The 23501-nt window shown below is 35.7% G+C and overlaps 1 protein-coding gene across 2 annotated transcripts in view; it reads left to right on the plus strand.

Moving 5' to 3' along the window:
• The first annotated feature begins 1622 nt into the window (after window positions 1-1622).
• LOC18421658 (rab GTPase-activating protein 22) overlaps window positions 1623-23501 on the plus strand; it is a 47685-nt gene continuing 25806 nt past the window's right edge. Inside the window, exons 1-3 of one of the 2 annotated variants that reach the window (XM_006826397.4) lie at window positions 1623-1948; window positions 4462-4557; window positions 16729-16832. In XM_006826397.4, coding sequence (XP_006826460.2) covers window positions 1859-1948; window positions 4462-4557; window positions 16729-16832 — 290 coding nt within the window. In that variant the 5' untranslated portion in view covers window positions 1623-1858. The remainder of the gene's footprint in view (window positions 1949-4461; window positions 4558-16728; window positions 16833-23501) is intronic. The other variant, XM_088858315.1, reaches the window with a different exon arrangement.

The raw sequence follows: 23501 nt of genomic DNA on the forward strand, positions 1-23501 counted from the left end.
TACCACCACCTGCTAATGCACACAAACTGAATTTTGCTGGAAGCTCTTTTGGAAACCTAAGTGCAGGTGAATTGATAAGAGACCATATAAGGCATATTATTTGTTCATATTCTGGCCCTTGCGTTGTCACTATAGTTAATGAAACTGAAGCTAGAGGCCTTTTGGAATGCATTAAACTCTTGTCAAGATTTGAGTGAGAGACGATCATAGAAGGGGATTCAGCAAACACTATAGCTTATAGTAAAGGCAAAGCTAATATACCATGGAGGTAGGCTGTAATTTTTCATGAGGTATAGGATATTCGCAAAACTATAACTGCTAAAATCCACCATTGCTACAGGGAGTCTAATGCCGAGGCTGATTGTCTTGCAAAAAGAGTACACCAATCTTCATTGGTGATTATTTCCTTCCAGTGAATTTGTCTGTATCTTGTAACTTGGTTTTCTTTTAATGGAAATTATTTGGTAATGTTAAAAAAGAAGAAGAAAGAGAGTCAATTGAATTGTCAATCAAAACTGGCATGAGTGGCATTTGCTGTTCTAGACCGGATTTTTGGAAGGTCAATTTATCTTATCAATCATATTTTTTAAAACACTAGTCAAACAAATTATCAATTGTATTTTTTAAAACACTAGTCAAACAATTTGTACAATTAGCTAAACCTCCAGATCGGTTAGAAGTTTGGTCTAGTAAAATTGAGTCTCACCCTGAGTCGCATCAATTTTATTATATTTTCAACAAATAAAAAATAAAAATGTCTAAACAATATATTAAAAAGAACAATTGTTTCAATCTGGCTTGACCACATTTCTATAATATGTGGTTAGAGATATAAGGCATTCGTCTTACAGTGGATGCAAACAGGTGGTCCATTTAAAAATAATTGTAACTAACGGTCCAAATGTTTTTTTATATAATTATTATTTTTAGTTTTCAATATTTTTTTTTTATATTCATGATCTCTATGTTAAAGATTATAAATACTTTAAAAATTAAGATCAAATTATATTAACAAAATATATTTATTATCATGCCCACATTTCTACAATATCCATCCTATGAAAAATTATCGGATTTTGTCTTGCTGATCAAACTAGTTAAAACTGGCCGCCTCCTCAACCAGCCAACTCAGTCCGACATTGAGTTTGGCCGAGTCACAAATTGGCAGCACCACAAATCCAACGACTCCATCAGGTTTTGATGACGTTTATTGCGATGCTTACGCAAAATTAATGAGTCAATGACATTTGGGTCCTTTTATTAGTAATGGGAATATGTATTTTCAGTCATATTTTCAGTAATTAAAAAGGCAAATAGATAATAAACTAATGATTTGTTAACGGAGGACGTTAAGCGTTTTTAACGGCAGTCCACTTCGTTTGCTATGTCCAAAGATGGACAGACTCAGACTAACGGCGACATCGGCCCTTTTTCACGCGACCTGTTTGACGGACAATCAGTGGGTCCCAACCCCTCGCTCTCTTTACCGGCGACTGCATTTTCTCTCTCCCCTTCAGTTGAAAAGGAAAACAATTTTTAACTTTTCCCCTTCATGTTTCTTTAATTATTATTATTATTTTTGCGAATCATTTTTAAATCTTGAGCAAATTCTCACCCTCTCTGAATATTTCAACCCACCTGCACCCGTTCTGGATCCCCCGAATTTCAATCTATAAATCTCCTTGGGATCCAGCTCGAGCGTGTTGGTGTGGTTTTTCTTGCCAATTTTTGGTATTTTATGGTATTTATTCCCCAATTTTCTGTGTATTTCTTTGGACTTTGAGTGAATAACTGTGAAGCAAAGGCCTTTTTTCTTGTTTCTTTTGATTTCTTTGGTGAATTTTTGGAGTTTTGGTTCATGATGTGGAGGGATAACGGCGTTACAGATTCTTTCTATGCTATTCGGTCTGAATGCACCGATGTTCCAAAGACTCGCTTCAAGATCAGGGTAAGACTCGTTTTCTTCTTGATTTGTTTCGCATATTTTCTTCTCAATTTTTGGGTCATTGTCGCTTGAATTCGTGATGAAGCAACGAGGAAAGCTGTTCTTGATCAATTCGATTGAAACTTCTCGATTAACAATGGAGGAAAGTTATTTTTGGCCATTTTCATGGTTTTGTGATTAATCATGAAAAAAAGGAATAATGTTTAGCCATTTTCATTGGAGTTCATGATTAATCATGCTTTATAGCTATTTTTTATTCGAACTTCTCGATTAACAATGGAGGAAAGTTATTTTTGGCCATTTTGTGATTAATCATGGAAAAAAGGAATGATTTTTAGCTATTTTCAGTGGAGTTCATGATTAAATATGATTTAAAGCTATTTTAATTCCCATTCATGCTTAATATTGGAAAATATGTGATTTTTAAGTATAAAAAAAGTGAGGATCTTCGAATTTGTTAAAAATCCTTTTACATCTAGTTTGGGCTTCAGTAGCTATCGAATATCCTTTACTTTTTCCATTTCAGATTGGGAGAAGTCTTTTCATAAATTTCAGTATGATATTTTTGGAGACAATAATCATATTTGCGTTATGGCTTTTATCTCTTATACATTCACATTAAAAAGGGAAATCTATCCAAATACCTATGAGAGATCAACTATTTAACAATCTACCCATGTTATTTGATTTAATTTCAAAATAACCATCACAAGATCCATGATCACGAGGTGGAATAGTTCCAAATGAGTAAAAAAATGGGTAAAATGTTGATTAGGACAATTTTTATGGTCATTTTGATAAATTTTCCAAGAAAAATTTATCACGGTCTTACAGAAATGAAGAGCCTATTCATTTTTAGCTTTTTCTCTGTTATTTTTTCTGCTATGCAAACAGATTTTTTGTTTTGAATATCTTGGTCATGCTTTTTGTTGTCCGATGCTATAAAATGTACTTTTTCTGCTGTGAAATTTTTATGGTAAGTGGAAACAGTTAATATGTATGATAAATAATTTATCTATTACAATTGAACTCTGGATCTTTCTAATATATACTTTCTATTATTATTTGTTCATCCTTGCAATACGTATAGGTCACATGAACTTCTACACTTAGATGGTTGCAGCATTTTGGGAATTAATATGTGTATTCCAGTGCCAAAGTTTGCAAGGGCAATGTTTTTGGGTGAACCAATTATTGATGAATCAATCTCGGTTATGATATGGCTCCTCTCTTCTGTAGGGTTTCTATTCAGTTAAAGACTGGCATAATGGCAACTTAGATTGTAAGGGTCTGAAGTTCTCTTAAGTGACATAGGGCTCATATAGCAAAGATATTAAATACATAGAGGAGTGAGAGAGTACATAGTGAAACCAGTTAATTCTCACCTATCATATACTCTTTTTCATCTATAATACAACGGCTAGGGACCCACTCGTACACGTGAATTTAGTGAAAAACAAATATGAAGTAGACTTTGAGTTAATTTTACTTGAGATAGAATGCCTCTTATGTTTTTGAATCACAGACATAGAATACCTCTTTGTGTATTCTAACTTTGTGTTATTTTTCTTTCTATGCATAAGAAAGAATAGACCATATTAAGCCTGATATGGGAAAAATAATGGCAAACTTAGGTTGAGGCTTCTGTTTTGTGTCATTTTTTTTGCTACATGGTTTTACAACAAAACTACCCCTCTTCTTTTTATCGTCGTATTTTCTTTTCTTGATCAAGTCCTTATAGCAGCATGTGGGAAAATGAGATACCTTGACACGTTAAGTTTTGGAATGGAATATGAAACATGTTGACGTGGTTAGACATTTTAAAGTTTACTTGTTTTCAATTACAGAAGCTGAATTTTTTTACTAGTCACTGGATCCTGTTGTACTTATTCTAGAGTAACAAATTATAAAAGAAGTTCAGTTCTAAAGCAGTCTGTTGTGCCCTTTATTATACACCATTTGCATTTGGTTTGTAATAACTCAGCTGTTGTCAGCCATTTTTTATTGTGTATCTATAGAGTTCTGTATCCAACAAATGCCACTAGGCACTAGCATTATTTATATGCTCAATTCCGTCTTAAAGATGATAAAAACCTCTCATGGTAACTCTCTTTTGCATAGGTCTCCTCACCTTGGGTTTTATCAAAAGAAAAAAAGATCTAAAGGAAGGTATCTCTAATTAGTGTATGGATTTTCATGGTAGATTTTAGTCTCTTCTTAGGTGATAAGATACTTTTGTTCTTAAATTTAGTGATGGACAAATCACCTATTTATTCGATTGTCTCACAAGGATCATAGTCACAGGTGGTCTTGATGATATAAGCAATATGGATGAGGGTCTTGTAAATGAACCATACAAAATCTTGAGTCTTGGATGCCTAAAGCTCTCTGTCTTTGGAACTTATCTTTGCCATTTTTGAGTTGTTGGTTCTCAATCATTTCATATATGTGCATGTAATTATTTCGATTTTGTTTCCGTCAAGTAAGTTCCTGAGCTAAGTCCATTGTTCACATAGGCTGGAAAAACTCTCAGTGCACGAAGATGGAATGCTGCATTTACTCAAGAAGGTTACTTGGATATGGCCAAGATGCTTAACCGTATTCAGCGTGGGGTAAGCAGAAAACATCTTAAGCTTTAAACATTCTTTCAAAATTTTAATGTCGATAGGGTACATTTGTGTTTCAAACTCGTGCATAAGTGATCACATTGCATATTGAAGTCGAACCATTTGTTTTATTTGTAATCTTTTTCTTAGCTCAATGCTAGACATAAGAAAATGATTGCTGAGGATTGTTCGATAGAATATTGATCAAGAAATGCCAGCTAAGCCAAAGAAAGTAACAAATCCAGGCCATAAGGATACACCAATTTTGTAGCAATTGAACCTCTAGTATATGCAGCATATGAAGACAAAAAGAATGCAAGTATCATGAATCGAAAAATTATGCTAGAAGCAAAATCTCCCCCCTGCCGCACTCCCCCAACCATCCCCCCCCCAAAAAAAAAAAAAAGAAGAAAACTCACTCGCCAAGAAAAACTTTAATCTCCAAGTACAAGGAGAGGAGGTCACTACACCCCCTATCTTGCCTGCCCTCTCTACTGCAGGTTTTCTATGTTTGGAATAAGAGTTCAATACTATGGTCCAATACTCAAGTACAAACTCTTCTCTTTGTAAAAATATAACTGAGAAAAGCACAATGTACTAGCGATGCCTGTTCCAGCAAAGCAATTTTAATTTTCATATGTACAATACTTGCACCCATAGTTGTATGAGTCAATACGAGCTTTAGACATCCATTGGGTCTCACTGAAACCTAAGAGTTTCTGTTTGTGAGTTTTTTATTATTTTTCTCTTAAAAGATCATCTTCGGATTTATTTCCAATGTTTTCAAACCCTGAAGTGAGATGATATATCTGGCAAAAACATGCCTCATAACACAGCTGAAGCAATAAAACCAAACCCTATAAACACAGTCGAAGCAATAAAACCAACTTGTTTTGGTGCAACATCACTTGGAAAAGTTGTAGTAGTGAAAAGTTGTCCCCCATTAAGGAGCCCTAATGTCCTTAAATTCATTTCATGTCTGTTCGAAGATTGCACACTTTATACTTTAAGTTATGCTTATGCCAAATGTCTCTAAAGCTGGACCCAAAAAGGGCCTCTATAGAGTTCTAAACCTTCCCTGGGCCGTTCGGAACTTGCTCAAGTTAGGGGGATCATGGAAAAGCATATTTTCCCTCCATGATAAGTTACTACCACCAGCTTTTGGCAAGTCGTCTAAAGCTTTTCTGAAATCTCATCATATAACGTCAATTATTCCAAGTCTGAGGGATCTTCGAGAAATCTAAGTTTTTGGAAGATCAGATATGCAGAGGAACTCTCTTTGAAAGTACAATACCTTCGCAATCCATCCAGTTCTTCCTTGAAATTCCAACCTCTTCCATTTCTTTAGTATGATTTGGGTGACTGTGATTTAGATCACGAAAGGAAGATTTCTATGATTTGGGAAAAGATAATTTTTGGCTGGCAGCAGTGTGAACTCCTCCAATATCTGTGGTGGTCACATTCATGACTCTTGTGCAAGATTCTTCTTGGACAAATAGAGAACTTTCCCTGCTGTTAATTGAGTTTTTGCACTCGATATTTATTGTCAAGAAACTGAAACTCAGTTTCCATGTGACTAATCTATGAAAGACTTGCTCCAACTCTCTTTAATTTGGAAAATTAAAGTTTTTGGGTGGCATGAGCGGTGTGATCTCCTGAAAACTGAGATTGGCCCATTCATGAGTCTTTGTTAAGATTCCTCTTGGACAATTAGGGAACTTTCTCGAATGATAATTGAGATTTAGAATTTTTACTGTTAAATACTCAAACTCAGTTTCCACCTGACTAATCCATGACTTACTCCCCTAATCTTTGTTGATGCAATTTCAATGTTGTAACGCAGATATGAATTCACAACTACATATTTGGATTCGAATTATTAAGGAAATTCCCTTCCAGATGGACGTTATCGTTATAAACTAATGGCCATTAAAATAATAAACATTTGGAAATACTGTATGGTGTTAAATTAAACTGTTGTTACATCGATTCATGGTTATTCCAGAATGACTTGGACATAGTTGATAAGCAAAGGAAAGCAAAAATTGAATTATTTAAATCTCCATATTTCCATGCCATTCTTTAGAGACAACTTCGGAAGTCTATTCGAATAGTACAGTGGCAGCAATTACACTCCTGGTGACTTTGCATCATAATTGGCCAAGAGTGGAGTCAATAATTAATCCTTCTATTACACCAATCACTTTTTGAAGTTATGCTGTCTGCTACACACCTTGCTGTGTGATGAATCGAAATCACGGAATTGTGTTTTGGGTGAACCAGCACCCATTTTGGAGTGAAATCGCAGAATCACGTTCTGGATGTTAAAAAGAAAATGGACACAACACCCATTTTGGAGTGAACCATTTGGCCCAAGGGTGGGAATGGGAAGCCCATAAAGATTTGAAGATCTCTATGGTGGGGCTCCTATGTCTAATGTAGCTCTTAATGGAAAAAAAAAATCTATCCGAGGAGTGAGTACATAAAAGGAAATCATCAAAAGGCTGAAGAGGGACTGTGAAAGACTTCACCGTTTGTTAGGCTTAATCAAAGGCCCAGTTGTAGTTCTTCGCAAAGAATATGGCCTAGTGGTGGGGTTAGGCAGACACCATTGTTGGGGATTAATAGAGAGAAAGTCAACCAGATGAGACTTTGCATGTAGACCTGTGCTCGCAAAATCGAACCGGAACGGTTTATCGGACATGGGCCTGGAAGCGATTTAACCGGCTTAACTGGTAAACCGGTTGATTCAACCGCTTTAACCGGGCAAGTCCCAAACGATTAAAAAAATATTAAAAAATAAAAAAATACAAAAAAAATCTACTAAAATATGAAAAGCATATAAAGAATGTGATTAAAACAAAACACACTCAAATGAAGTTGAAAATTAATGAAAAAATGGATTTTAACGAGTCGATTTGTGCCTAGAGGTTGTTTTTTAAATTTTCTGAAAGGATAGGAAAATATAAAAATGAGTATCAATGACCAAAATATTTTTTAATCTTTACCATAACGTAAAGAATATTAAAATAGTGTTAAAAAAATCGACTTAACCAACTCTTTTTTTAAAGAAAATGATCTTTTTTTTTTTAAAGAAAATGATCTATTTTTTTAAGAAAATGATCTTTTTTTTTTTTTAAGAAAATGAAGAACAAAAATTATAATGAGTCGATTTGTGCCTAGAGGTTTTTTAAAATTTTTCTGAAAAGATAGGAAAATATAAAAATGAGTATCAATGACCAAAATATTTTTTAATCTTTACCATAATGTAAAGAATATTAAAATAGTGTTAAAGAAATCGACTTAACCAACTCTTTTTTTAAAGAAAATGATCTTTTTTTTTTAAAGAAAATAATCCCTTGTTTTAGGTAAATGATCTTTGTTTTTTTAAAGAAAATGAAGAAAAAAATTAGGGATTTTTTTTTTAAAAGAAAATGAAGAAAAAAATTATGTTATATATAATATAAGCCTTTATTTCTATCAACTAAGTGGTAAATGGCATATGGTTAGTGGTGTAATAAAGGACGTTAGTGGTGTAAAAGAGGACTTCATTCAAAGAGGATTCTAGGAACCCACGAAGTGAATTTATGAACGAAACGAATTCTTAAAAGAAAACAACACCCACAAAATGAATTTATGAACGAAACGAGAATTTATGAACGAAACGAGAATTTATTCTTAAAAGAAAACTTCGGCGGTGGGATTTGAACCTTGATTCATATAAGAACCAATCATCAAAGCTAGCCAATAAACCATTCTAATGTATTTGATATAAATTTGAAGTAGTATTATATTTAAAGTTTAAAATACTGGGTGACCACCAAAACTGGCCAAAACCGGAACCAGTCGTTGGCTGGTTGCGATCTAACCAGCCGGTTAGCGGTTAGACTGGCCAGTTTTGCGAACATTGATGTAGACTCAAGTCTTAGTATTTGTTATGGCCAAATGCGTCCAACATAGAGACCTGCAATGGCCATGGATCTACCCAAAAATGGATGGAACCCACTTAACATTATGCCTAAGTCTATTTAAACTTGAAGAGATGCCCCTCCAAGCATGAGATGAATTCTTGGTTTTAGATAGCCCAATGGAGGAGTTTTTGAAATTCTTGTGTTGGAAAAATCTAGAGATAAGCGAGGAGGGGTTTGCAACCAGCCTTCAAGCATTCTTCATCATGCCAGCTAGGTTCACATCATGTACATGCCTAATACCAAGACCACCATCCTCAAACGGAAGGCAGATAGTCTCCCAATTTAGAAGATTTAATTCCTTTACACATATCTAAAGTACTTTCCTAAAGAAAGTTCCACTGACATCTCTCTAAAACATTGAGATGTGCGAACCGGCAGGAGGAAGGATAGAGTGAGAGTAGATCGAAGAAGCACTTAAGATTGACTTGATTTCTGCCTGCAAAAGATAGCATTAAATCTTGCTAGGACCCAATTTTAGCAAATATCTTCCCCACTAGAGCCTAACAGTGGGAGTTTCTTAGGGAGCTATGAAAAAGGGGTAGGCCTAGATATTTCTCTAGCAAACCCCCTTCCTCAAAATGGAGAATATGCTTAATTTCTGATTTGAGTCCATCACCACCACCAAAGAATAGAATTTTGCTTTTCATGGCAGTGAGTTTTTGCCCCGTGGCCCCACATAAAGAATCCTGGATGTTATTAACCACAATTTCAGCCCTAGGAGATACCTCACAAAAATTCAGGACGTCATATGCATATAGTAGTTGCGAAACCCCATAGCTTGAGTAAGGGAAAGCTGTTGGCAATGAGCCATTTTTAAAGCCCTCTTCCAGCCACCAACTAAGAAAATACATTCAATTACGAATAAGTATGGAGATAAAGGATCTCCTTGTCGCAACCCCTGCTTGCTTCTAAAGTAACCTTGTAGGCGAGCCGTTAACCAATATGGAAAAGCTAGGCGTACTAACACAATGCATCGCCCAGGTTATGAACTTATCAAGAAACCCCTAAGCTTTCGACTGCTTCAGCATGAAGTCCTAGTACACCCTGTTGTAGGCACTACTAAGATCTAATTGGAGGTACATTTTGGGTCTGCTAGCTGGTTTGTGTCACATTGAAACAATTTCATTAGCCATTCACACATTATGAGTGATGAGTCTACCCTTCACAAATGTCAATTGATTGGGCATAATAAGAGCATCCAAGACTGTATGCAGTCTATTAGCCACAATCTTGCTCATGATTGAACCTCCAAAAAAAAAAAAAAAAAAAAAAAAAACAAAAAACTTGCTCATGATTTTGTGAAGAACATCGCATAAATCAATGGGCCCAAAGTCCTTCATGGTACAAGGTGACTTATTCTTTCGGATTAAACAAATAAAAGTAGAGTTAACGTCCCTTTAGAGCTTGCCTTTGTTAAAGAAATCCCTGGGCACTGCAAAACAATCATGGCAAATAATATCCCAACTAAACTTATAGAACTCAACCCCAAAACCATGTGGTCCCGGCACAGTTTCAATCTTTGTACTCCAAATACACTCCCTAATTTCTTCCATCAAGTTCTTTCTAGATAAATTTTCTCTTGGCTGACAAACGAGTTTGCATACAAGTTTAATTTGAATCCTAGGTTGTTAAGTTCCAGAGGGAATATCCATGTTGACTTCTTGTAGAAATACAATCTTAACATCAGTTAGCCATTTCATAGCCACTATTACTGGTATGATGATAAGTTACATATTCTTGGCACTTGATGCAAATGTTTCTTTCTTTTTTGCCACCTTTTTTATTTCTTTTTGTGAGTGGGTGGTTAACTTGTTGTATTGAATGTAAATGAGTTACAAAAACGAATCGGACATTCAGCTCATTACAGCTCCCAAAAAATGCACTTCTAAGTGAACCTATTAAAAAATGAATGGTAAACCCCGTACATCACAGTATACAGGGAGGAAATTGTTGTCCAACAAACAAAAAATGGGACCAAAGCACAAAATGTTGCCAAGGAGGTTCCTGTTGGAATAATTACTACGGGTCCAGAACATGCTCCAGCTTTAGTGAGATTATCCGCATTGTGGTTCGCCACTGCTGCTGCCAATAGAGTACAAATAGAAATAATCTTACAATCTGGCACAAAGGTTTCTTCATTGTCTACTCTGGTGTTCCGTTGCTGGTAACCTTGTCAATACCTTTCTATTGAGCTATGCACTTTTGTTTCTTATTGCTTACAGCTTTGTCTTTCCTTTTGGACCTAGGAAATATGTCCATGCCTTCTTTTCTGTAGGGCATTCAGCTCCTGTGTACCATCGATTCGACATGCATGTGAGATTACTTCATCAGAAGACACACTTTGAATACGACACAGGAAAGTTGGATTAAGTTGCCCATGCCAGTGCCTTTTAGTTGATGATAAAGATCCCATAAGCCCAGTTCAAATTAAATTTGAGCAAATCCATTTCTTATTCTAAATATAATGAAGGTGGGTGCTATTTACTTTGTAATTTGTACACATCATAGGGGCATTGATATTTGTATAGCATGTTTGGTAGTTTTTTGTTGTTTATCCATAAAAAGAATGACCCGCCTCAGCAGTTCAGGTAATTATATTTTTCTTCTTGTACTGAACATCCAATTCAGGCACGAGATGAGCACATTTGGGTTTCTCTTTGGATTTAATCATTTGGATTAAGGTTTTTATTGTTTCGACTTTAGTGCTTATTTTCAGGCATCTATTTCCATAGGATTTTAGGGGCAGTTTTGAAAAACTAGTTAGGGTCATTATTTTATTTGGTCAAATGCGGAATATTAATTTTGTCAAGGGTTAGATTTCATTTCATATTATTTGGTTAAGAGTCCCATTTTTTTCCAATTTATGTTTTCTTAGGGTTGTTTAAGTACGAGTCTTATTATAAATAAGGGTCAGTAGGGAGAGTTTAGACAATAGTTTTGGATATTATTTGATGTATAAGCTGCAGTTCAACTCTGGGAGCTATAAAAGCTTGTAAGCTTCTCTTTAATTTTAGTGAATTTAATAGATCTTTGTATTTTTTTCCTTTCCATCGCTCGCTTTTCTACATCATCTGGGATCAAAGCAGACTCCTCCCCAAGGCCCCCAAAACATTGCAACTTTGTGCAATGTTGCTAGAGGAGCATGGGGAGGCCATGGCCATGGATGCAAGATGTAGATAGGTAGATATTTATGATCAAATGAGGTGATTCAAGGAATTGAGGTGAGAGTTGCATCAAAGCCGTTCTAATTGAAGGCGAGGAACTGGTGTGGCCAGGTGCACCCAACTTATTCTAATCGAGTATTGATTGCTCAAAATAGTGTCGGATTTGAATTCTAAAGATTTGTGTCGACTAATGAGAAATCTCTCCATATCTAGAGAAAACGTGAAGCTTTACTTCATAACTAGTGGAGGGGTGAATATTGAAAGGTGTGTGTGGAACTCAAGGTATTAAATTCAAAAAAATTACTTTTACTTTTATTCCAAATACTTGAATTCCACTTGTATGGGCCACTATATGTTGGTGTAAATTAAAATAATACTCTAGATACGACCTATGATCTTTATTTTTACTGCCAAAAGAAATAGAAACTATCCAGGAGCTTGAAACAAACTTCCACTATAGTTCTAAAAAATTCACCGAAAATATGAAATAATATTGAAAAATTAATTAAAAATACTGGAAGTACTTACTGTCTGGAGTTACCCTCACAGGTCTTGGTACACCCCACACTCGATTCCCTGACCGATGGTGCACTTTTACTCTTTTAAGTATTGATGGGAATTTTGAGATGAGAAGCTTTTCAGGCAATACTTCTTTTTCTAGGGTTTTTAGAGGGCTAAAAAATCAACTAGGGTTTATAGTAACCTTATAGAAACAAACTAGGGTAAGGCTAGTGAGTTGATCTCTCTCTAGGTTGGTTGTCTCCCTTCATTTCTCCAAAATACAATAAACCATTTTTTTTTTTTTAAAGTTCCTCCTTTTCTTTCCATTTAATAGAAGTTACTCAAATAAAAGGAGAGAGAAGAGAATGAGAGTAGCGTGACTCTCTCTTAGGCAAGTGAGGGACGTGACCTTTTTTGATACGAAAGAGAGAAAGATGGTGTGAGGGAGTGAGAGGCCTTGCTGCATTGGGGCGTGAGAGAGAGAGATCTTGTTGTGTTTGAAAGAGGTTCAAACTAGGTGTTTAAATAGAAGGAAATATATCTCTCAATTTGAATAGGATTTCCATAGGTATGTCTAATTTCCAAATAGATCTTTCGGATAATTTAGGAAATCTGTGGGGTGAAAGAGATTTAATCAGAGCCATCCATCCTACAAATTAGTCATCCTGAGTTTAGGTGGAAAGATAAAAAACTTTTTCTGTTCGATTTTGACCCATGTCGAGCACCTATTTAAAATTGAAATATAATCGTTTTTTTTCATAATTAGGTCACCTATAATCAAGGATAATCTGAATTTTAAAAACACCCATAGAATAGGAAATCAAATCTTATTTGAAATTAGAAAGATTTCTTAACTTTAACTAATTTAAAATTCAAACAAAATTAAAAAGAAGTGGGGCATGATCCTTTATGCTAAATTTGTGGCGTGCCCCCCATTTTGCTAAAAAGGTGGCATTCCCCTCTTTTGCTAAAAACAAGGTGGCGTGGCCCTTTTTTTGCTAAAAAGGTGGCGTGCCCCTTTTTTGTTAAAAAAAGTGGCGTGGCCCCCTTAGGGGCACGTGGGCCCACACATAAAACATATACACACACATGTGGGATTGGATCCTTGGTCCTACATGTGTTATTTCAAGTTCTGAAATTTTCATAAATACTCTTTTGATGAAAATTACAATCAAAATAATATTTTAAAATTTTTAAAATATTTAAAAATTATACAAACATTTATAATACCAAAATAAAATACACTAGGGGTGGACTGGTACCAATGGGTAAAAAACAATGACAATAAATGGCACTCCACTCGCCCTAGAAAACCATGATCCACTTCTATTTTCTTATCCAACCCAATGAACACCTATGACCATACTCTCATTTCAGGAGCTCATGATTGGCTTATCAAAGTTAGACAATAAACAGCAGGATCATAATCTTGGAATGTGGATTTCAGTTCCTCCCTTTAAGAAAAAATCTAGCACTTGTCATCACAGTGTAAATGGGGCTCTCTCTATGTACCTACCTGTACATGTATCGCTCTATATTGCTGCTTCCCAGTAATGCGGTTGTCATGTGTACATACGGTGCGGAAATTTATTAAGGCTTTGGCCCTTGCTCTCACAGGCCTACAACCACACACAACCGACCACACAGTTCTCCTGGCCTACAAACGTCATCCTTGGGCATCTCTCTGACCTCAACAAGGGTTGACCCACTGTAAACCCTTTTCAGTAGAGCCACATGTCCAGGGATAAAGGTTTTGGACTGACCAAGGCCATAAATCACCCATCCCATAGTTAGTCAACACGCACTCCCATAAAGTCCATATTCCACTATAAATTATCATCTTTATAAACTCTCTAGGCCTATAAAGGCCACAAAACCCAACAAATATCTTCCCCTTGAGGATCGCTTTTTTGTTGGTTTTGATGTTGATTAAATCGATCTTTGATGTAGAACTAGTAGCAAGTGAAGAACAAGTTGGTTTTGATTTTCAAGTGGACACACCACTCTTTGATCTCGTGGGAGATCCTATCTTTGACGGTCAGCCTATTTTTGATGAGGATCCTATCCTCGATGAAGAACGAGACTTAGGGCTCCAAGAAGAATCAATAGGTTGCTAGTTTGGACAACGAGTTAAGTGCTAGAAGTGCTTATTGCTAGGATGTTCCTCGGTTCATTCTAGGGCTGATTCTGGTGGCATTAGCATGGAAACCACATTCAAAGTGGTAAATCCCTCGGAGACCCACAAAACTGGGTGTCTTGAAGGGCATCAAGCAATTGACATCATCTGTGGGTAGAGGGAGAGGGGGTCATGGATTTGAACTTTGCTCCTTCCATAGGCTAACTTTTGCTTTTAAATCAAAATCTATTACGACCACTCTTTTTTAAGCTATTGCAGAGCAATACGATGACTAAACCTACTTTGGCAGTTTGCTTGTCTATTTTGCTAAAATGTTCCTTTAAGTGCTAGAAAGTAGCATTTGAAATTTTAGTGTAAAATTTAGAGGAAATTTAATTTGATATTTTTTGTATCAATTCCTTAACATACATATCATGATCTGTTTCTTAAGGGTTTCTCCCTACCACCTATACTCTTAGAAAGTTGAAGGAGATTTTAGATTAGGTGCAAAATTATTTTAGCCTTCTTCAACACTCGAGGACAAGTTTGTTTTCCAGCAAGGGGATTATGATGTTGGCACATTGGACAAATTTGGGTTTCTCTTTGAGTTTTAGTTGTTGGGATTAAGAAATTTATTTTTTGTATTTCTAAGCTAGTTCTTTGGTTTCAGTAGTCTTGTAGGGATAGTTTAGGAAAGTAGTTAGGGTTGTTATTTTATTCTCTCAATGGTGGAAATATTTATTTATTCAAGGGTAAAAATGTCATTTTGCACTATATGTTTTTAGGGAAAATTACAAAACCCCCAAAACTACACTTTTTATGTAACTTACCCCCAACTTAACTTTTTTCTCACTTTTTCCCCCAAACTATACTTTCTATGCAAAACCCCCTCAACCAAATAAAAAACAAAAAAATGCCTAAACTACCTTCCCTTACTTTTACCTTACCCACGCCTCTCTCTCCTCTATCCCACCAAAATAGGGGGCTTCGGCACCATGTAAGTGCGGTCTGGCAGTAGTGCTCCGACATTGTGTAAAGTTCGGTCCGACAGTAAGGCTCCGACACTGTGTAAAGTGCTAGCCAGCAGTAGGGCTACGGCACTGTGTAAAGTGCGGTCTGACAATCGAAAAGGGCGGTCCGGCATTTGAAAAGGGCAATCCGGCAGTTGCAAAGGGCGGTCCGGCAGTTGCAAAGGGTGGTCCGGCAGTTGCAAAAGGCGGTCTGGCAGTTGCAAAGAGCTGTTCGGCACTTGTGCGCTCCGACAATGTGATGGTGTGCTCCGGCAATGTGCTACTGGGGTCCAAAAGTCAACGTCAAATGTCGAAAATGATTTTTGTGCACGGGAACGGCATTTCCGTCTAAAAAAAATGAACTTCTTCCCTTGGGGGGTATTTGCATAGAAAGTTTGTTTGGGGAAAAAGTGAGAGAAAAAGTTCGGTTTGGGGTAAGTTGCATATAAAGTGTGGTCTTGGGGTTTTTTTTGTAATTTTCCCATTTTTTTTTATCAGAAGTTCAATTTAATTCAAATAAGGTTTTCTTGTGGTTTAAGTTAAAGTTTTGTTATAAATAGGGGTATGTAGAGAGAGATTGGAAAAGAGTTTTGGATAATTTTTTTTTCAGAGTTTCAATTTAATTCAAATAAGGTTTTCTTGTGGTTTAAGTTACAGTTTTGTTATAAATAGGGGTTTGTAGAGAGAGATTGGAAAAGAGTTTTGGATATTGTTTGCCTTGTGGTAGACCAGAGAGCTGCAGAAGCTTGGCTTGGCAGCTTCTTTTTAATTTCCGCTTAATTTAATAAATCTTTTTCTTTTTTGTTTTGTTTTGTTTATCTATTTTTACATCGACCTCTTGTTTCTTGCAACTATAAGAAGATCACAAGTTATATGTAAGCTACAAGAAAAGTTAAATTTGAAAGGAGAAGACTAGGGGATTTCATGATTGAGAATTTGTTAAAAGATTAGGAATTTTGCTTCTTTTATGCGAAAGATCAGGAATTTGCATCTTTGCTTTTGGTGTTAGAAGCTTCCATCTCTAAATGTGGAAACTATGCATTGAATTGCATATTAGGACTGCATTAAGTTTTTTTTCTTTTTGGTCCCAATTTGTAGTTTCTTAGCATTTATCATTGCACCTAAATGTATGCAAAAGAACTTAAAAGTCAATCTTTGCAGAACAGTCCTGCTTTTCCTTGCCAGTTAGTCCAGCATAATATACTCCAGCATAATATACTTGATTGAAATGAGATTTATTCTAGAACCTAAAATCTTGAAATTTAATGACTGCATTGTTTCAATCTTATTAAATTTACCTCAGACAAGTGATCATATTGGTTAATTCCCCAATTCTGAATCACACAGTTAGTTTTGCTGTCTACATTAAATTTTCCTGACCAAGGAGGCTGTATTTGAAATTTTGATGCAATCAGGGTATACACCCATCAATCAGAGGCGAAGTTTGGGAGTTTTTGCTTGGATGTTTTGATCCTAAGAGTACCTTTGAGGAACGTGACCATCTGAGACAACATCGAAGGTATTTGTCTTTGTGTTTAATATTAATTCAATTTGCCGTTGGCTTTAATATTTATTCCTGCTGTTTCATTAACAGCTACGATCCTTTGCCTTGAATTGATTGTGGTGAAGTTCCTCCCTTTTGACAACTTTATTTTAGAACCAGGGGTATTTAAACCGTAGTTTTTGGGATCGGGAACATGACCGGGAGCGGAGGACAGTGAAATGGCAAAAGATCCGTATGATTCGGAGTGCTGTTCATACAGTGCTTATTTTAGAGGTCTAGATCCCCCAAATGTTAGGGATTGAGATCTCAACCTCTTTGGGATCTTGATTTTGACCTTTTACGATCTTGATCCAAACCTTTTGGGATCTTGCTCCAAATTTTAACCTGTGTATAATCTAGGACTATATATATTCTTTAAAGTAGAGATCTCTTTATTTATAGCTAGCAAGCAATGCAATGCATTAAAAGAATAATGGTGTTGTTAGCTAGCTATAAAGTAAGAAAATCATCAATCTAATTGTTATCTTGATCTTTAAGATTGTGATCAAGTTCCCTAATAGTGGGATCGGGGATCCATAACAATGGAGATCGAGATTCAAAGATTTAAAAATCAAGATCCCATAACGATACCTTTCCGGAGTGCTAGAGTGAGATTCTGGAGCAGGATCGTTGGGAGATCCTGACAACTATGATCTATACTATATTGTTAAGCCTCAATGTGTTGCAAGAATAAAAGGGGGACCTATCTCTAAAGAGAACGTAGGACATGTGCTCTAGAAATATAAGGAGTTTAGGTTGAACGTTGTCATGTGTAATTTAAACAGAGAAAATCTCATATTTTAGGATAGTGAGAGATATGAGTTATCTTCTACTAGAATGTTTTTTATTTTTTTTATTTTTGTCTCACATGAATTTTTTCAATGTAGGGCAAAGAGAGAGAGAGAGGTTACCAATAAAAGGAGAGAGAGAGAGAGAGATCGCACATAAATTTTTAGGATGTCCTACATAGATTCACATAACTTTTAGGAAAAAATATATTAGATATTCAAGAGAGTTTTGATAAAGATGAGCTACTGTCCACCAGTCATGACCTTGAAACAAGGAGAAATTTTTTAACATTTTAGGTTGAAAACATATGTTTTGAGAAAGAGAGAGCGCCTACTATGTCATATTATTAAGAGCGAGAAAGGCCTTCCAATATTTTTGGGAAAAATAGATTTCTTTCAAGAGGAAAGAGAGTTGAAAAGATTCTAAGTGAGGGGGAGCCTACCATGCTTACTATTAGAGGGTTAACAATAAGTTATTTGTTAATATTTGTAAAAGTTATAGATATATTTATTTAAAATTACAGTCTATACTAAATATGAAAACAACATAATCTATAGGAAAAAGTTTATATAAGGTTGCATCCTTAAAATGTAGAATTAAAGATGCACCTCAAAAATCTGTTAGAAAAAGTTGTTTTAATGTTGAAAACTCTCTAATTGATCATCTTGGCATAGAGATCTATGAATATTAAAAAAAAAGATTTTGAGTCTTAAAAATAGTGCATCTTGCAACACATCATCTAGACCGTCTATTTTCAAGATTTTCATATGTTTATAGATCTACTTGGTTTTAACTATTTTTAGAGTTTAAAATTTTATAATTAGATATGAAAGTAGATTTTAAAATAATCTTAAGAAGTTTTTACTCCAAAATTACATATCATGATAAAATTTAGAGGTGCGCCTTAATTGGATTGTTTAAGGTTGCAACCTTATAGAAACCACATCCTAATCTGTATAACAATAATAATTTATTAATTAACATAGCAATATAATATATTAAATTATGTGATGTTTTAATTTATTTATAGGAAAAAAAATTTCAATATAGTAATAACAATTTTAACATAATTATAAGAAATAAGTTAACAATTTTTACATAATTATATTCGTTCGACATAATAGTATTAATCTAATTTTAATGTGATCATATTCACATAATTAAAATTTCATAAAAGAAGGCCAACCGTATTACATGTGAAATCATTTTGATTGATTTTAAATTTATAATCATATTTATCAATAGTATTATTAATATTTATAACTATATAACTATAACTATGGGTTGTGGTTTGCACTTAGTGTAAAATACATTTTATTTTGAAAACACCTGGAATTGATTTTGCACTTAGCGCGAGCAACAAATAAGCATTTCTTACTATGTTGCTCCAATGACAATTTTATTGAACTTAGTGCAAGGGAAGGAAAAAGTCCCACATCGGGAAAGCTAGGAAGACAAAGGCTTTATAAAAGCCATGTGCGTGCAAAGTAGGATAGCTTCATCCACGTGTGCTTGGGAAAATTGCAAAATGCTTTGATATGACCACCACGGGGCCTGTGGTTGATATTTGTACTTTTCAAAAAAAGGTGGGCCGCCTCAAATTTTGAAAAAAAAATAATGTAGCTTTTAAAAAAAAAAGTTTAACTCAATTTTTTTTAAAAAAGGGTTATTGTTAGAACCTGTTCGCTGATGTTAAGATCGGTTTCATGACGTCAGTACCGGTACAGACTAGTAACGTGTCTGATTCGTGATGCCATATAAGTGATTCACTGTAGCGACACGGTTGGATCTCGTTTTACTAACGGATCTGAAACAGCTCCGACGATACCCGATCTGGATTGTCCGAACCCGGATTGGAAGGATGTTCTTTTTGATCGATGAGACCCGAAGAGGTGTCAACACAAAATTAGAACTTTGGAGGGATGCTTTAGAATCTAAAGGTTTTAAAATTAGCCAGACTAAGACAGAGTACATGGAATTCAAGTTTAGTAATAATAGGAGTAGAGGTGAGGAAGTAGTTAATATTAACGGTCAAGAAATACCAAAAAGAGCACACTTTCGATAGCTTGGGTTAATAATCTAAGAAGGAAGATATTGCACATAGAATTAGAGATGAGTGGGCGAAATGGAGATGTGCAACTGGAGTTTTATGTGATCGCCGCATATCAATGAAGCTGAAGGTCAAGTTATATAAGACAACTGTGTGACCAACTTTTCTTTAGAGGTTAGAATATTGGGCGGTCAAGAAACAACATAACCATAGGATGAGTGTAGTTGAGATGAGGATATTGAGATTAATGAGTGGCAAGACAAGAGGGATAGAATTCGAAATGAATACACATGAGAATTTAGTTGTGGCTCCAATAGGCGATAAGATGGGAGAAAGTAGACATAGGTGGGTTGGCTATGTGCACTGTAAATCCAGTACAACACCTGTTAGGAGGTACGAGTTAGTTCAAGTGGAACGCTAAAAAAGGGCAAGGGGTAGGCCCAAAAGAACACGGTTGGAAGTAGCGAGAAAAGATATGAGGTCTTATGACCTCACTAAGGTATGGCCCTTGATAGAGCAAAATGGCAGATCAAGATTCATGTAGTCGAGCCCAAATAATTGGGAAAAGGCTCTGAAGATGATGGTGATAATAAATTATGTTGTAATTAAAATACATTGTTGTAATTATAGTTGTTAACTATATTTATAATTTTCTTAATTATAATTACTAAAATATAATTGGGCGAATTTTAATATTATTACAAATAGTTATAGTTTTAATATTGAAAATATTTTTAGTATAACATACATTATCATCAACATCATCCAAGCGTTATCCCAATTATTTGGGGTCAGCTACACAACTGATGTTCTACCATTCCGCTCTGACTATAATTACATTATGATTGTTACATAACATACATTTTGATAGTTATAATTTTCTAACTATAATTGCATTATAGTTTAGAATTGTAAATTATAATTATAATTGTAAACGTGCAAAATATTTCCTTAATAGATAATATTTAATAGTAAATATAGAATATACCTTGAAGAATAAACATATAGGTCAGTTTTGGATCCCCACGTGATTCTACTCTTGATATCTCTCTACATTCTATTTTTATGGATTTCCCTTCCCTCATTTTTTAAATTCTCTCTACTTGTAGCTTTATGGAAACTCTTCCCTTTCTCCTAAAATTGGTCTGTGAAGGAAATAAAGGATTTCTCATTCTCTACTTAAAATACATTTTTTCATCCCTAAATGGTTTCAAAATGATCTCTTTCTCTAATGTTATAGCATGGTAGGTGCCTCTCACTTATAATGAATTCTTTCAACTATATCTCCTAAATATTTTTTAGATTTTTCTTACTTTTATTAAAATGTCCTAGTCGGTCTCTCTCTTTTGAAAAACATCATCATCATCATCATAGCCTTTTCGCAATTAATTGTGGTCAGCTACAAGAATCCTAGCCCGCCATTCTGCTCTACTGAAGACCACATCCTCAGTGAGGCCATAAGTTCCTATATCTTTTTGAATTACTTCCAATCATGTCCTTTTGCGTCTACTCCTTACCCTTTTAAGTCCTTCCACTTGAACCAACTCGCACCTCCTGACAGGTGCTGTACGTGGTCGCTGACACACATGGCCAGCCCACCTAAGTCTACTCTCTCTCATCTTGTCTCCTATTGGTACCACACCTAAATTCTCCTGAATGGATTCATTTTGAATTCTATCCCTTCTTGTCTTGCCTACTCATCCATCTCAAATCCTCATCTCCGCTACATTCATTCTATGGGTATATTGTTTTTTTATCTGCCCAACATTCAACCCCATAGAGCAAAGCTTGTCTCACAACTGTCTTATAGAACTTACCCTTCAGCTTCATTAGTATGCGATGATTACATAAAATTCCAGTTGTACATCTCCACTTTGCCCACCCAGCTCTATTTTTGTGTGCGACATCTTCCTTACTCTCTCCATTTTCTTGGATTATCAACCCAACATATAAAAAATGCGGTCTTTTTTGTACTTCCTGGCCGTCAATCTTAACTACTTCCTCGTCTCTACACCTATTATTATTAAACTTGCTTTCCATATATTCTGACTTAGTCCGGCTAATTTTAAAACCTTTGGATTCTAGAGCATCCCTCTAAAGTTCTTTGTGTTGATGCCGTTTCGGGTCTCATTGATCAAAACTATGTCATCTGTGAACAACATGCAACACGGTACCTCATCCTGTAGGTGCCTAATTAAGTTGTCCATAACTAGGACAAAGAGGTAACGGGCTCAATGCTGATTTCTAATGTAGATCTTGTCATTGAAAACTCACTCGTCTCTCCACTAGTTGTTCGTATATATACTAGTTAGCGCTCCATCAGACATATCTCTCATCAAGTTGATGTAGTGTCTGGAAACTCTTTTCTTTTCCAACACCCGTCAAATTAGATATCAAAGTACTCTATCATAAGCTTTCTCTAGATCAATAAAGACCATATAGAGGTCTTTTCCTTTCGCCTTAAACTTCTGAATCAGTTGCTTAAATAGGAAAATAGCCTCAGTTGTTGACCTTCCTGGCATAAAACCAAATTTGTTTTCTGATACACTCATTTCATTCCTTAGTCGTTGCTCAATAACTCTCTCTCAGAGCTTCATAGTATGACTCACAAGCTTGATTTCTTGATAGTTTGCACAATTTTGTATGTCTCCTTTGTTCTTGTAAATAGTTACCACAATATTTTTCCTCCATTCGTCGGACATTTTCTTTATTCTCAATACCTTTTTAAAGTAAGTGTTTGCTATTGCTAGGTCGTAGGCCATAGCAAAATCTAGAACAGTGTTTCAAAAAGCGGATCGCCTAGCACCTGGGCGGCTCGCCCAGGCGGTCTAGAAAGCCTGGGTGCATCGCCCAGGCCTAGGTGGCCAAATTAGGCTGGTATTCTCGGGGGACCTGGGCGGCTGCCCCGGGCTTACGCCTTGCCCAGGGTCGGAAATGCCAGTCGTTGAGGCCATTTTTGGGTCATTTTGGGTCATTTTGTTTTAATACTAAAGGTGTAAAATTGCGGGTTTTAGTTTTCAAATGAACCTAAAACCCATTAGAAGCTATTTTAGAGAGAGAAAAACCCCAATTTTTTTTTTTTTTACTGGGTCGCCTAGGCGTTGGGCGGCCTAGACCCCCCCGACCGCCTAGGTGCCGCCTAGTGCTTTTTGAAACATTGATCTAGAATAGTCTCACCCATCTCATTTCTTCCCGAAACCCATACCCCCATGTACTCCTTCATATCCTCTACTGTCCTTTCTTACATGACCATTTAAGTTCCTTCCTAAAAAGTTCCTCTCTCCATGTGCTATGTCTTGGACTATTCCATCTATGTCCCCTCTCAAAATTGTCTCTTAAGTCTATCATCTAATCTTACTGGTGGTGCATAAGCATTAAGCATTAATTACGATTATTATCTCTTCCCCTAATACAAGTTTAATTAATAAGAGCCTATCACCTATTCTTTTGACATTTACTACTTTATCGTTTAAATATTTGTCTATTATTATTTCTACGTCATTTCTATTATTATCCTTTCTTGTATATCAAAGTTTATAACCATCTATTTCTTTAGCTTTTTCTCCTTTCTATTTAGTTTCCCGTAGACAGGCTATGTTTACTCTCCTTCGTCTCATTGTATCCACTAACTCCATACTCTTACCTGTAAGATTTTTTACATTCCATGTGGCTAAACGAATTCTATTTTCTTGGACTTGCTTCTTTTCTTGCACTTGTCTAGGATGTTGCGAGAACCCTTGCTTATTTTTTACCGCAACCGGGCGGTGCTGCGACGCGTCGCTTCTGGGGAAAACCCTAGCTAAACC

Source organism: Amborella trichopoda, chromosome 2 (assembly GCF_054954075.1).
Source record: "Amborella trichopoda isolate Santa Cruz 75 chromosome 2, AtrichopodaSantaCruz75HAP2 v2.0, whole genome shotgun sequence".
Classification (NCBI taxonomy): Eukaryota; Viridiplantae; Streptophyta; class Magnoliopsida; order Amborellales; family Amborellaceae; genus Amborella; species Amborella trichopoda.